The sequence below is a fragment of the Pelophylax lessonae genome, assembly GCF_965119305.1.
Source record: "Pelophylax lessonae genome assembly, chromosome: 5".
NCBI lineage: Eukaryota > Metazoa > Chordata > Amphibia > Anura > Ranidae > Pelophylax > Pelophylax lessonae.
Window position 1 is genome coordinate 459,323,149 of NC_138772.1, and position 12,792 is coordinate 459,335,940.

General features: G+C 42.9%; 1 protein-coding gene across 1 annotated transcript in view; it reads right to left on the reverse strand.

Annotated features, from left to right (window-relative positions):
• LOC309555474 (uncharacterized protein) overlaps nt 1–12,792 on the reverse strand; it is a 128,603-nt gene that overhangs the window by 98,713 nt on the left and 17,098 nt on the right. Inside the window, exon 4 of the mRNA XM_082257501.1 lies at nt 7,649–7,723. Within this exon, the coding sequence (XP_082113627.1) occupies nt 7,649–7,723 (75 nt within the window). The remainder of the gene's footprint in view (nt 1–7,648; nt 7,724–12,792) is intronic.

Here is a 12,792-nt window from a genome sequence, read left to right on the forward strand (position 1 = left end):
TCAAAGGTTGATTGACCTTACAGCTTTTAGTGGTAGACATAGTAACACAGATCGCAGAGTAACAGTCCAATAGGTCTAGTACTAATACATGCAGGATGATGATCAGGTCATTATTCTATGATGATAACAAGCCATTAGCTCCATCAAGGCTGCCCAGGAGAATTCCAGCACACGAGAGTGCTGTATACACACAGGAATTCAATCTTCCATTAGCCAGGCATTACAATAAATAGGTGATAATGTGGAAAGCTTAGGTTTCAGGCCACAGTATAATAAGATGCTTACAGGGAAAACCCCACTTAAAGTGAACCTGTCAACCATTTTAAACTTAAAATCTCTGCCAAAAAGCAAGCATTTACAGCTACCTGCTTATACACAATATTACCAAAAGTATTGGGACACCTGCCTTTACACACACATGAAATTTAATGGCATCCCAGTCTTAGTCCATAGAATTCAGTATCGAGTTGGCCCACCCTTTGCCGCTATAACAGCCTTCAACTCTTCTGGGAAGGCGTCCACAAGGTTTAGGAGTGTGTCTATGGGAATGTTCAAACATTCTTCCAGAAGCCCACTTGTGAGGTCAGGCACTGATGTGGACATGAAGGCCTGGCTAACAGTCTCTGCTCTGATTCATCCCAAAGGTGGTCAGGACTCTGTGCAGGCCAGTCAAGTTCCTCCACCCCAAACTCGCTCATTCATGTCTTTATGGATCCTACTTTGTGCACTGGTGTGCAGTAATGCTGGAACAGGAAGGGGCCATCCCCAAACTGTTCCCACAAAGTTGGGAGCATGAAATTGTCCAAAATGTCTTGGTATGCTGACGCCTTAAGAGTTCCCTTCACTGGAACTAAGGGTCCAAGCCCAACTCCTGAAAAACAACCCCACACCATAATCCCCCTCAACCAAATGATTTGGACCAGTGCACAAAGAACCTGACTGGCCTCCATAGAGTCCTGACCTCAACCCGATAGAACACCTTTGGGATAAATTAGATCAGAGACTGCAAGCCAGGCCTTCTCGTCCAACATCAGTGCCTGACCTCACAAACGTGCTTTTGGAAGAATGGTCAAACATTCCCATAAACACACTCCTAAACCTTGCGGAAAGCCTTCCTAGAAGAATTAAAGCTGTTATAGCTGCAAAGAGTGGGACAAACCATTATTGAACACTACGGACTAAGGTTGGGATGCCAGTCTGTCTGGGATAAAGTTCATATGAGTGTAAAGGCAGGAGTCCCAATACGTTTGGTAATATAGTGTAATGTTATGGGCCAGAAAACTCTCCTATGCGTGCCCCACTGTGCTAAGAGCCACATTCCCCAGGCATCTTGGCTAGAGCTAGCCATACACGTGTAGATTTCTCTTGTTCATCCTTGCCCAAGAGAAATTAGTCCAATCCCTTATCTATGCTAAACAGCAATCTCCATTGCTAACTATTGTAATCAGGAAGCCATAGCACTCGTGGCTGCCTGTAAATAGGAACAGAGATTGCATCTGACAGGATACAGTCACTTTTAGGCTGATAATTGTTTGCTTGGCTTAGTCAATTTTTAAATCCACCTTCCTGATGCCAATGAGGCAGCAGACATGTGGTAGTAGCTCCGCCAGCCTGCATCCACAAGACCAGTGCATAGCTAGAAAGCATTGATGGCCTATTCCTTCAATTCTGCTAATAGGTTCAGCAGTCCTCACTACAGCTAATTTTGGCAGGAAGGCTGTAGTTCCTCACTAAAGAGGGGCTCGGGCGTGTTCGAGTCCCCACATGCCTGATCCCGCTAGGAAGCCGACACTGCACACCGCTAACCACAGGCACTGAGACATTTCCCGATCTGTGTAGCTGCGCATCCGGAAATGTCTCACTTCCTGTGATTAGCGGAGTCTCTATTTCTCACTCTTTCTAAAACGGAATTAGCTTAGGCTATCCATGCTGGTAACTAGTTAATGGTCAATCATAGGTTGGTTGGCTGCCATGTTAACGCCAGAAAAAGGAAAAATTGGATCATACTTTGTTATTTTCCTTTCTTAGCACCAATCCATAGCAGCTTATGAAGCCCACCCAGTTTGTTCCTAGTGTTTTACAGAAAATAGACTGGTGTGGGCATCAAAACCTTTTGGCTTTGCACTGGTCCTTTGGGTGTTAGTAGGTGGGGCAACTACCATATGTATGGTTGCCATGGATTGGTGCCAGAAAGGAAAATTAGGAGCAAAGGAAGCTGCCACCTTAGCCTCTGTTTGATCTGCAGTTGCCATTGTGCTTCATATACAGTATGCTCAGTTATCACACCAGCCATTCGATGGGGTAAAGCAGAAGCAGTTGTGACAGCTAGAACTCACAGCATGCCTTGAATGCAACTGTTTTGGGAAACAGTGACATTGATGGGTCTATTTCTGCTTTGCCCAACTGCCCATCTGACAATCCCCTGTTCCAAAGACAGCACTTCTGTGACCATCAAGGACACTTTTATAGGACGGGTGATAGATGTGAGATGATATGTGTGGGGCTTAACTTGAAAGTCAGGGAGTTCCATCTCCTAGTAACAGAGCAAAGTTAAATTAGAGAGGGTAATTTCTGTCCAATAAAGGAAAAAACATAGCCTGCTCTTTGACAGGGTCTAAATTTTTAAAGTGGCTAACAGGATCACTTTACTGGTTAATGAAAGTTATTCACTTTGATAAAGGGCACTTTTACACCCTTCCTGCCCAGGCCAATTGGCACTTGCGGGTGTCTTTGAGCCGTCAGCCAAAGGCGGGAGACTGTCTGGAGTTCTGTGGCCGCATGTCTGCTCTAAACCATTCCATTGTAGCTCTGGGTGTATGTTTAGGGTCTTTGTCCTGCTGGAAGGTGAACCTCAAGTCTTTGGCAGACTCTAACAGGTTTTCTTATAAGATTGCCCTTTTTCTGGCTCCATCTACCTGACCAGCTTCCCTGTCTCTGCTGACGAAAAGCATCCCCAGAACATGATGCTGCCACCACCATGTTTCACGGTGGGCGTGGTGTGTTCAGGGTGATGTGCAGTGTTAGTTTTCCACCACACACACATGTAGCACCCTACAAGGTAAGTGCTAGGTAAACTATAGTAGGCCTTGATTGCTTATCAGCAGGGCCATGATTTTCAGCTAGGTTGTCATGGTTCCCAGGTGTGGCTGTTGAGACTGGGAAGTCTCCCCACTGTACTCAATGAGGGCTCTCATTGGGCAGTGGAGGAAACCCGGCCAATGGCTCACCCAGGCTTGTATCTACCCCAGAAAGGCAGATTCTGCCGCACAGTATTCTAGGAGTGGGTATAAGTTTGAGGGGAGCACATGACGCAGTGTCTTTGGTGGGAAGCAGAGCCCCAGGAGGGAGAGTACGGCTGTATTTCCTCCTGTCAAGAGGAATCGGGTGTCCCAGACGGCTTGCCTGAGGGGACAGAGGGCTGAGCTGAGCTGCAGAGAGGATCCGGTGTGCTGAGGACCAGCGGAGCTGAGAGGGGTCGAGTTTCAGGAAAGCATTCCCAGTCGTGAGTACTGCAAACTGCCCCTGGGGGTTTGCCTAGTGAGAGGGGACCACTCCGGAGAAGGTCAGAGGGATCCGGGAGCTACCTAGCCGGTGCAGAAAGAGTAAAAGGGGGTGCCAGTGTTGACCCTGAAGAGTAAAGGGGGTGCCAGTAGTGGGGCCCTGAAGTATTCAAGCGCCAGCAAGCGTTGGTCGGCGTCAAGTTAGCGCTGAAAGGCATTTTTTCTCAAGTGTCCCAATTTGTACCTAGTTGAGCCAGAGGAGTATCCCACTCATTCCCTTCTCCCATCCCCATATAAAATGAACAAAACAAAACAAAGATGCCGGACTGTTTATTGTCTCAGATCTCGCACTTGGGCATTTCGATTAAATGGACTGTCAGTGTTACCGGTGACCATGGCAGACCCACGTCAGGCCCAATGCCTGGAAATATTGATACACACACATATAGCATTTTGCTTTTAAGGCCAAAAAGTTTCATTTTGGTTTCATCTGACCAGAGCACCTTCTTCCACATGTTTGCTGTATCCCCCATATGGCTTCTCGCAAACTGCAAACAGGATTTCTTATGGCTTTCTTTTAAAAATGGCTTTCTTCTTGCCACTCTTCCAGAAAGGCCAGATTTGTGGAGTGTATGACTAATAGTTGTCCTGTGGACAGATTCTCCCACCTGAGCTGTGGATCTCTGCAGCTCCTCCAGAGTTACCATGGGCTGCTTCTTTGATTAATGCTCTCCTTGCCCGGTCTGTCCGTTTAGGTGGACGGCCATGTCTTGGTAGGTTTGCAGTTGTGCCATACTCTTTCCATTTTCGGATGATGGATTGAACAGTGCTCCATGAGATGTTCAAAGCTTGGGATGTTCTTTATAACCTAACCCTGCTTTAAACCATTTATCATTTTCCTTCCACTTCACAATTATGTGCCACTTTGTGTTGGTCTATCACATAAAATCCCAATGACATAGATTTGCGTTTTTGATTGTAACATGACAATGTGGAAAATTTCAAGCAGTATGAATATTTTTTCAAGGCACGGTATGTGAACCGGCTCTATTGAAAGCCGGTCTGGTTCACATGTTATGCGAATCGCATGCAATTCAAAATGCATCCAATTCACATATATGTGAATCGAGCCTTAAGGCAAAAGTTAAAAATGAGATTACCATTTGCACCAAGACTCTCTATATTTAATCAGAACTAAACCCTCCTATTCTTTCAGCCAAGGAGGCTGCCATCTTGGCTTCTGTTTGATCTGCAGTTGGTACAGGGTGCTGCACATGTGATCAGTTATGACACCAGCCATTTGATGGCTTGACAGTTTGGTTAAGAGTACAAATAAATGTGACAGTTTGTATTCACAACATGCTTTTAATGTAACTGTTTTGGCTGTTGGGCGTAACTCTTTAAATTGATGGGTTTTCGTTTTGCTTTACTTTATCAGCCATATTTAAAAGAATTAGTAGGCATATTTATAAAGACTCTCACTTTACTTTTTCTTACCAATTTCAGAGTGCATTTTACCACGGTTTATAAAAGTCCCATATTTCATATGTACAAAGTTGAAAAGTAAAAAAGCATCCAGATGCTTGTTTGCAAAAAAGAATGTTTTTTCATTGTTATTTAGTTTGTTTTTATATAGTCTACTTTATGTGCCACATGGTATGCATAAGAAAATAGACAAACAAGGAGTACCACTCTCTCACATCTCTCCTCCCTAGGAGACACCTTTCTACAGCCAGCTACAACAGCAGCCATTGCAGTCCCCATATAAAGACAATAAAGTAAAATAAACTTGGGAGCTTAAAGTGTATGTTACCCCAACTTTTCATATTCCTAATATGTGCCTGCTGTAGCATGTACAGTACTTGTATTAAACAGTATCCTGTTCTTTTTGTATTTCTTCTTTTGTGTGAACTACCTGGTGATCCTGCTAGTACTCCTGCATTCCTATTTCAAACTGGCCACACTAGGCATAGAAGCACATCCTTTCAATGCCTCATGCACACAGGGCTGCAAAGCCACTTCCAATGCCAAGAAAAAGCAGCTGTAAAAACGTGGTTTTAGTAGCTTTTTTAAATTGGTGTTAATGTGCGTTTAGCCATGTTTCTTAGCTGGAGGTGGAGAAGACTGGAGGGAGAAGACCTGAGGGAGAAGATCGGAGGACGATTTTTATTAAAGGACTTCACAAAACCTTCTCTTGTCATTATTTACACTACACTGCCTTTTTTTGGGGTGAATGGGTAGGGGTACAATGTACCCCATATTCATTTACATGGGGGGGGGCCTGATATGACCTGTTATGGTCCAGGAGGGGGGCGCTCGCTCGTCCCCTCCCCCTTCCTGACCTGCTGGGCTGCATGCTCGAAAAAGGGTCTGGTATGGTCTTGGGGGGACTCCATGGTTTTTTTTTTTTTCTTTTTGGCGTGGGGTTCCCTTTCAAGATCCATACCAGACTCAAAGAGCCTGGTATGGAACTTGAGGGGAACCCCACGCCGTTTTTTTTTTTTTCATTTTGGCGTGGAGTTCCCCTTCAAGATCTTCAGAGCACAGGTCGCACCACAAGTCAGATCATCATGACCTGACTTGGATGCGACTTCAGTGCAAATCAATGGGCTCTCATAGTGAACCACTGATTTTGACATGTCAAAAACGCTTGACGCGGCTTAACGCCGTTTGCGGCGTTAAGCCGCGTTTAGCAGCCTTTAACAGCATCAGACATTTTTCCAGCTGTAACGCTGGTCCTCAGAACGCGCTGGCCCTATTTTTTTTTTTTTTGCAGCTTGAAAACGCCTATGCCACTTACAGCTTTAAAATGCCCGTGTGTGCATGAGGCTATAGGATAACATGACAGGCACATTTTTTAACTGCGGACAAAAAAATGCCTGATGCTCCTAAAAGCTGTAAAAATGCCCTGTGTGCATGAGGCCTAAAGTGTATGCAGACAATTAACTCCTCTTGTTTGCTCTATCTCTATTAAATGTACAACTGAAAGAATTTAGTTATATCTTTTCAAAAGGCAAATAGACCCCTTTGAGTCTGCTGATCTACTAAAAACAACTTAGCTTGTAGCTGATAACTTGCTTTAACAGTTTGTCACCCTAGGTTCACAGCTATGTGTTTCTAAGGGGCTGCGTTTGCACAGGCACGGCAGCCCACTCATTTAACTGGGCTTCCATGCCTGCGTTTCCCGCATAAAAAGGTGCATGCATCTTTTTCAAAACACTGCCCGCGTTTTCCTGTGGTTCCCGCACATGCGCTGCGGTTTTACATGCGTGGGGATGCCATTCAGAATGAATGCCAGCCCAGCGCATTTTCCCACAGCACCGTATCTTCACTGTGGGTGGTTGCAGGTGCGGGAATTGCAGCCACACGCATAGGTGTGAACCAAGCCTTAAACATGAAAGTTGAGCAATTGCAGTAAAACAAAAAGTTCTCCACAAATCTCTAATAATAATAGAGTAGCAAAAATTACTTACAGCAAGCATACTAAATCTTAAAAATTTAATTAAGAAAAATAACCTAAAATGTGCACTCACTAAAAAGACAATACTTTCTCTTAAAGAGTTTGTTAACCCAAAAAAAATAAAAATAAAAAAATAAGATCCTGTTTCTTTAGGGTGTGAATAACAGCACAGTGCTTGTGCTGTGCAATTCTTCTGTTCCTAACTGGTAATAAACCTGGTTGATCCTGCCAGTTCCTGAGTCCCCCTGCCTCTGCTGACCACGATAATCATGGGTGCTGAGCCCTGACTACCGTGGTCAGGTTCACACATGCGTTGCAGGAAATGCAGTGATCACTGTGCGTTTCCGGCACCGCATTCAAATCGCACTGTGCTTGGGATCCGCTGCAGGTATCATTATAAAGTTACTGACACCTCAAATGGATCACAAACACAATAAGGTCTGCCTGCACCGGATCTCATGGGAGAAAACAACCATGCAATGCTGTTGCGGTGCAGCTACAAAAAAGAATGAATAGGCTCAAATTGCACCACAATGAATCGCATGTGAATTGCACAGGAATGCGGTGCAGTTCCTGTGTGATTCACATGCGATTTATAGTGTGAACTGGGGCTTAACGTTTTAAACAGCAATTGTAGTGTCAGTACCTATTCTCTTAGTGTGATAAAATACATGGAAAGAATACCAACCTTTAACTCTGCCACCGTATGTTCAGCTTCTGCAGTCAGCCTTGGTTGGTCATGCGTAGCTTTTCTTGCTTGTTTCTTTGTACAGTCTTGTTAAGGCAAATCTTAGCTAGTTCATTTACAAGTCTCCACTCTGTGTGTACAGACTAGAAAAATATTTAAGCATCATCCTCATACTTAGTACATGAAAAAAAGAAGAGAAGTGTACATGCTAGAAAATATATTTTTAAAGCCCTAACAATGAGCTACTTTTATTTGCCCCCCTTTTGTCTGTTAAAGCCGGGTACAGAAAATCGGCCTGTTCAGCAGGAATCGGCCTACTTTCGCTCAGTGTGTACTGAATACAATAGTCTGGCAGGGGAGATCCATGCTTTTCAGTGTTGGGGTAGTTACTCAAAAAATGTAACTAGTTACTAGTTACTTCTGTAAATTGTAACGAGATTACTTTACTAGTTACTGCATTTGAAAAGTAACTTCACTACTTATTACTTTACTTTCCTCTTTCTTAATTGACCGTGTAGAAGAAGATAGAGGACACTCTTTCTGCATAGAGTTTATTGTATAAATACAGGCTTTGGGAAACATGAGAACAAAACCTGAAAAAACAGAATAAAACAAAGTGCAACAAAAAGTCATAAACTTCATCCCTCTCTATTCTTGGAAATAACGATTGTATCGCACGGCTTGGGTAATGCAGGAAAGCGCGTTCCTATAGCCTAGTAAAGTAGTGTAGTTACCTCCTATAGCCGAGTAAAGTAGTGTAGTTACCTCCTATAGCCGAGTAAAGTAGTGTAGTTACCTCCTATAGCCGAGTAAAGTAGTGTAGTTACCTCCTATAGCCGAGTAAAGTACAGTAGTGTCGTTACCAATATTACTATTGTAACTAGTTACTTTACTTCGTTACCAAAAAAAGTAATGTAGTTACTGTAATCAGTTACTTTGTAACTAGTTACCCCCAACACTGATGCTTTTACATCGCTTGAGTGCAAGTTGAACAAAAAAAATATACCCTGCTTAAGTTTAGATAAAAAAATCAGCACAAAGGACATTACTTACTCTTGATAGGATGTGCCCCTTGTGTCCTCCTTTCGTTAAAATCTATCTCCTCCGATGTTCCCCAGCACCCCCCCCCCCCTATAATCTGCCATAATCTTCTGGTGTGGCAGGGTTAATACAGCTAAGGAGATATCACAGGCTCTCATCAATTCCTGTCTAGTTGCTCCATTCATAGAATCTATACTACAACAACTCCTATGAATGAAATACGATCTCTGAATGGAGGAGGAGAAATATCAATCTTTTGCCCATCATCCATTCACAGATCACTTTCAGTTTATAGAAGCTGTTGTAAGGCTTCTATGAATACAGTAGCTAGGTGGAAAGGATGGGCAAGCTAGACCCTCTGGATTGAAGCTTGTGATAGCCCCTTACCTGTTTTACCTCCGCCACACCAGAGAATATGTTGTTTGGGGTTGGGGAGGCATTGGAGGAGGAAGATTTCATCTAAAGCAGGACACAGCAGCACAGGGGACATATCCTACTGAAGGCAAGTATCGTCTCTTGTGTTGATTTTTTATTTATTTAATTTTTTTTAGCTACACTTAAGCCGGGTACACACAATGAGATTATTGGACGAATGATCGTCCGTTTTTTTTTTTTTTTTTTTGCATGCTAGTCTCTTTTGAAAACAAATCGGTTACTAAAGTATGAAAATTCTCCTACAACAGAATAAAAATTCGGAATTGATGTAATGTATTTGTATTGCATTGTCGGTAGAAAACTTTACTGATTAAATGAAAATGATACGATCTGGTATTGTACCAAAAATGTTTTCGTGTTTGTCCCTTCGGTCGATCGGATTATCGTACAATCGTTTCGAAAGCGATATTTTCTGTACGGTATTCTGATCGTGTGTACCCAGCTTTAGACTTAAAGCACGCTTATAAACCCCCATCAATCCTAGCGGCCCATCTTATTACACTGGTTAACTCTGGTCACTTATATGTATTCTTTAGAACTGGAGAGTGGATTAGAGGCTGTATAGAGGGGTCACAAGATGCTCTATAGGTCAAGTAATATACAGCAATCTCTTTGTTCTTTGCAGACTTGTACAGAGTGGGATCACTGGGTATAAAGAAAACAATCCATCTCAAAAGGTGTAACCTAGCCTTCATTACTATGATCTCATATCAAGGACGGAGAAAAATGGGAAGAGCCTGCATGAAGAGGCACATCATTCCTCTGTGGCTAGGATAGTATAATAAATGGTAAAGATGATTGACCTTCCTAAGATTCCCCCAGTGAAGAAGACATTACCTGGCAGTAAGCAGTGCAGAGGTGGATGTAAATATTTTCTACATCTCTGTCTACATCCATTTGAACCTATTCACAGCTAGCTCACCCTATTCTACATAATATGCGTGATGAATGGATAAATAATGCTTTGGTATGCAAATTATTCCTGAAGAAGCTGTGCAATGGATAATGCATATTTAGTAGCACCTGAAGCATATACAAAAACGGTATGATGAAGAGGGCAATAAAGTGCTTTAAATATGTAGAACAGGTGCAGGAAAGTACACAAGATTATTCACACCTGTTATTCCTTCTTACTATACACAAAACCAATGATATTAGAGGGGCCTTTCTAACAAATGTAGTTTTCTTGAGAAGAAAGGGTTTCAAACTTTTTTCTTTTGTTAATGCTACTATTTTTTTATTTACTGTATATCTCCATTCATGGGGATCTTGCACCCTTACAGCACATCTGGTAGTGTAGGATTAGGGGATGCACCATTAACAAATAATCGGCTGCCTTTACTGCAGTCTTTTCCAACCCTAAAACTATGAAGGAGTCCTTTGCAAAATTTAGGCTGTCAAGGAACTCCTTCAAAAATTATTATATTTACAGTTCATGGTACATTAATGAGAAGAGATGCCTGAGAGGGGACATGATAGCAATTTATAAATATCTCAATGGTGATCTCGGCATAGAAAAACAGCTATTCAGTTGAAGGGATTGCATGAGGACTCGAGGGCATACAATGCGATTAGAGGAGAAGCGTTTTAACCTCAGGCAACATGGGGGGTTCTTTACTGTTAGGGCTACAAGATTGTGGAATTCTCTACCACAAGAGGTGGTTTCTGCGGGAAGTATGGTGGTTTTCAAAAGACTCTTAGACGTACATCTCAAGGATCAGAACATTCAAGGGTATGTGAGATGATTACGGCCACACACACCTACACAGGTTGAACTGGATGGACTATTGTCTTTATTCAACCTCACCTACTGGTATGTAACTATGTAATGTGACCAGAGAGTTGTAGATAAAAAAAAATAGTAGTTTGGCATATTTCGTTTATTAGACACCAAGAATAAATAATTTTGTAACATCCCCCCCCACTGTAACAACATTTTTTTTTTAGCAATCATGAAATGAAACGAAAAAGAAAAATGACCAGGAAACACAGAAAGTTAAAAATTGTAGTTTTCTTTGACATTGGAATGCTCCGGAGAAATACCCTTTTACATTAAGGGCTCAAGGTTTTTTACCTTAATGCATTCTCTATGCATGATGTCATGATGGTAAAAATAACCTTCTGTGTGCAGCGCCCCCCCAATCGATCCAGCAATGTGTGCCAGAGCTGAGGCAGCAATGGGAGGCATTGGCTCTTGCTACTGTCAATTACAGCTTGTGAGCCAATGAAGAGAGAGCGAAGAGCGTGGCCATGTTGTGGCTCTGTGTATCCTATGGACGCATAAAGCGGGGCTCGGGAGTGAGCATGCACCAGTGCCCCCAGAGCAAGCGGCTTGCTATTGGGGGCACTGGCTGAAGAGAAGGAGCCATAGTCGGGAGACTCGAAAAGAGCAGGATCAGGGATGAACTGTGCAAAACCACTGCAAAGAGCAGGTAAGTATGACATGTTTGTTTTTTTAAACTTTAATATCACTTTAACCTTTTCTCTGCCAGAACTGTTTTTGCTCACATGTTGAAAAAAAAATCATTTTAGGCTTGAAGCTTACATAAAACCCCCCAAACATTAAATATTTTTTTAAAAGCAGAATAGAGAATAAAATAGTCGTAGTTCCAATTTTTTTGTGTCATTTGATTTTGCCGCAAAGGTCTAGGAAATGCAAAGTTTCAGTAAAAAAACACACTAAAGTGAATACTAGGGCAAACAAACGTTATAAACGACCCAAATGTTTGGTAAAATATAAAAGACAAGGTAAATAGATACCCAACATGTCAAACTTTAAAATTGTGTAAGCCCGTGAAATGGCGACAAATTTCAGTCACCTATATTTTCTATAGGTGACGCTTTAAAAGCTCCCTATAGGTCATCAGTTTAGTGTTACTTTAGGTCTTGTGCTAGAATTATTGCTTTCACTCTGGTGTGCGCGCCGATATGTAACATGTGTATCACAATCAACACTTTCATGCGTAGGCGCTCCCAGCGCGTGCGTTTACATTCATACGTGCATATATGGGGGGAATTTTATGTGCTTGGGTGTAACTTTATTTGTTTGCAAACATTTTTTTTGTGTAACAGGTTCTCTGTAATAAGAATTCTCTTTAAAGGAGATGTACAGCCAAAGCTCGTTTGGCTGTACATCTCCTATGGATCATAGGAGTGCAGTTTTTTCTGCCCTCCTGTCACCCGTTTCCAGCAGAGAGTGGTCTGAAGTCCACTCTCTGCTGACGTCACAGAAGTCGGTCCAGGCATCGCGTCACCAGGACCACGGAGTCCGGATCAGCCAGGTGCCTGGATTGATACCCAGCTCAGCAGCTCTCTGCTCATGCTGTCAGAACTGTGCGAACGGCGGTGTTCCTTCGCTCAGTTCTCAGTGTAGAGTCGCCAGGAGACAGATGCAGCATCGGACCAATGCTGCATCCACCTAGGTAAGTATAAATGGGGGGGGGGAATCCTTTACTTCTCTTTTAATGTCTCCTCTGGGTTCCACTGAATGTATTGCACTGCAGATTGCATTGCAATACATCCCCTCCCAGCTATGCTAGCCAGGGACACTGAGAGGCTGACCTGGAAATTACATCAGACATATTACTTTCCAGGCCACAGCAAAAAGGGGAGGAGAGCAGATGTGTGTTTACTCCTCTCCCTCCCCTCCACCCGTCATGTCGCTCCCG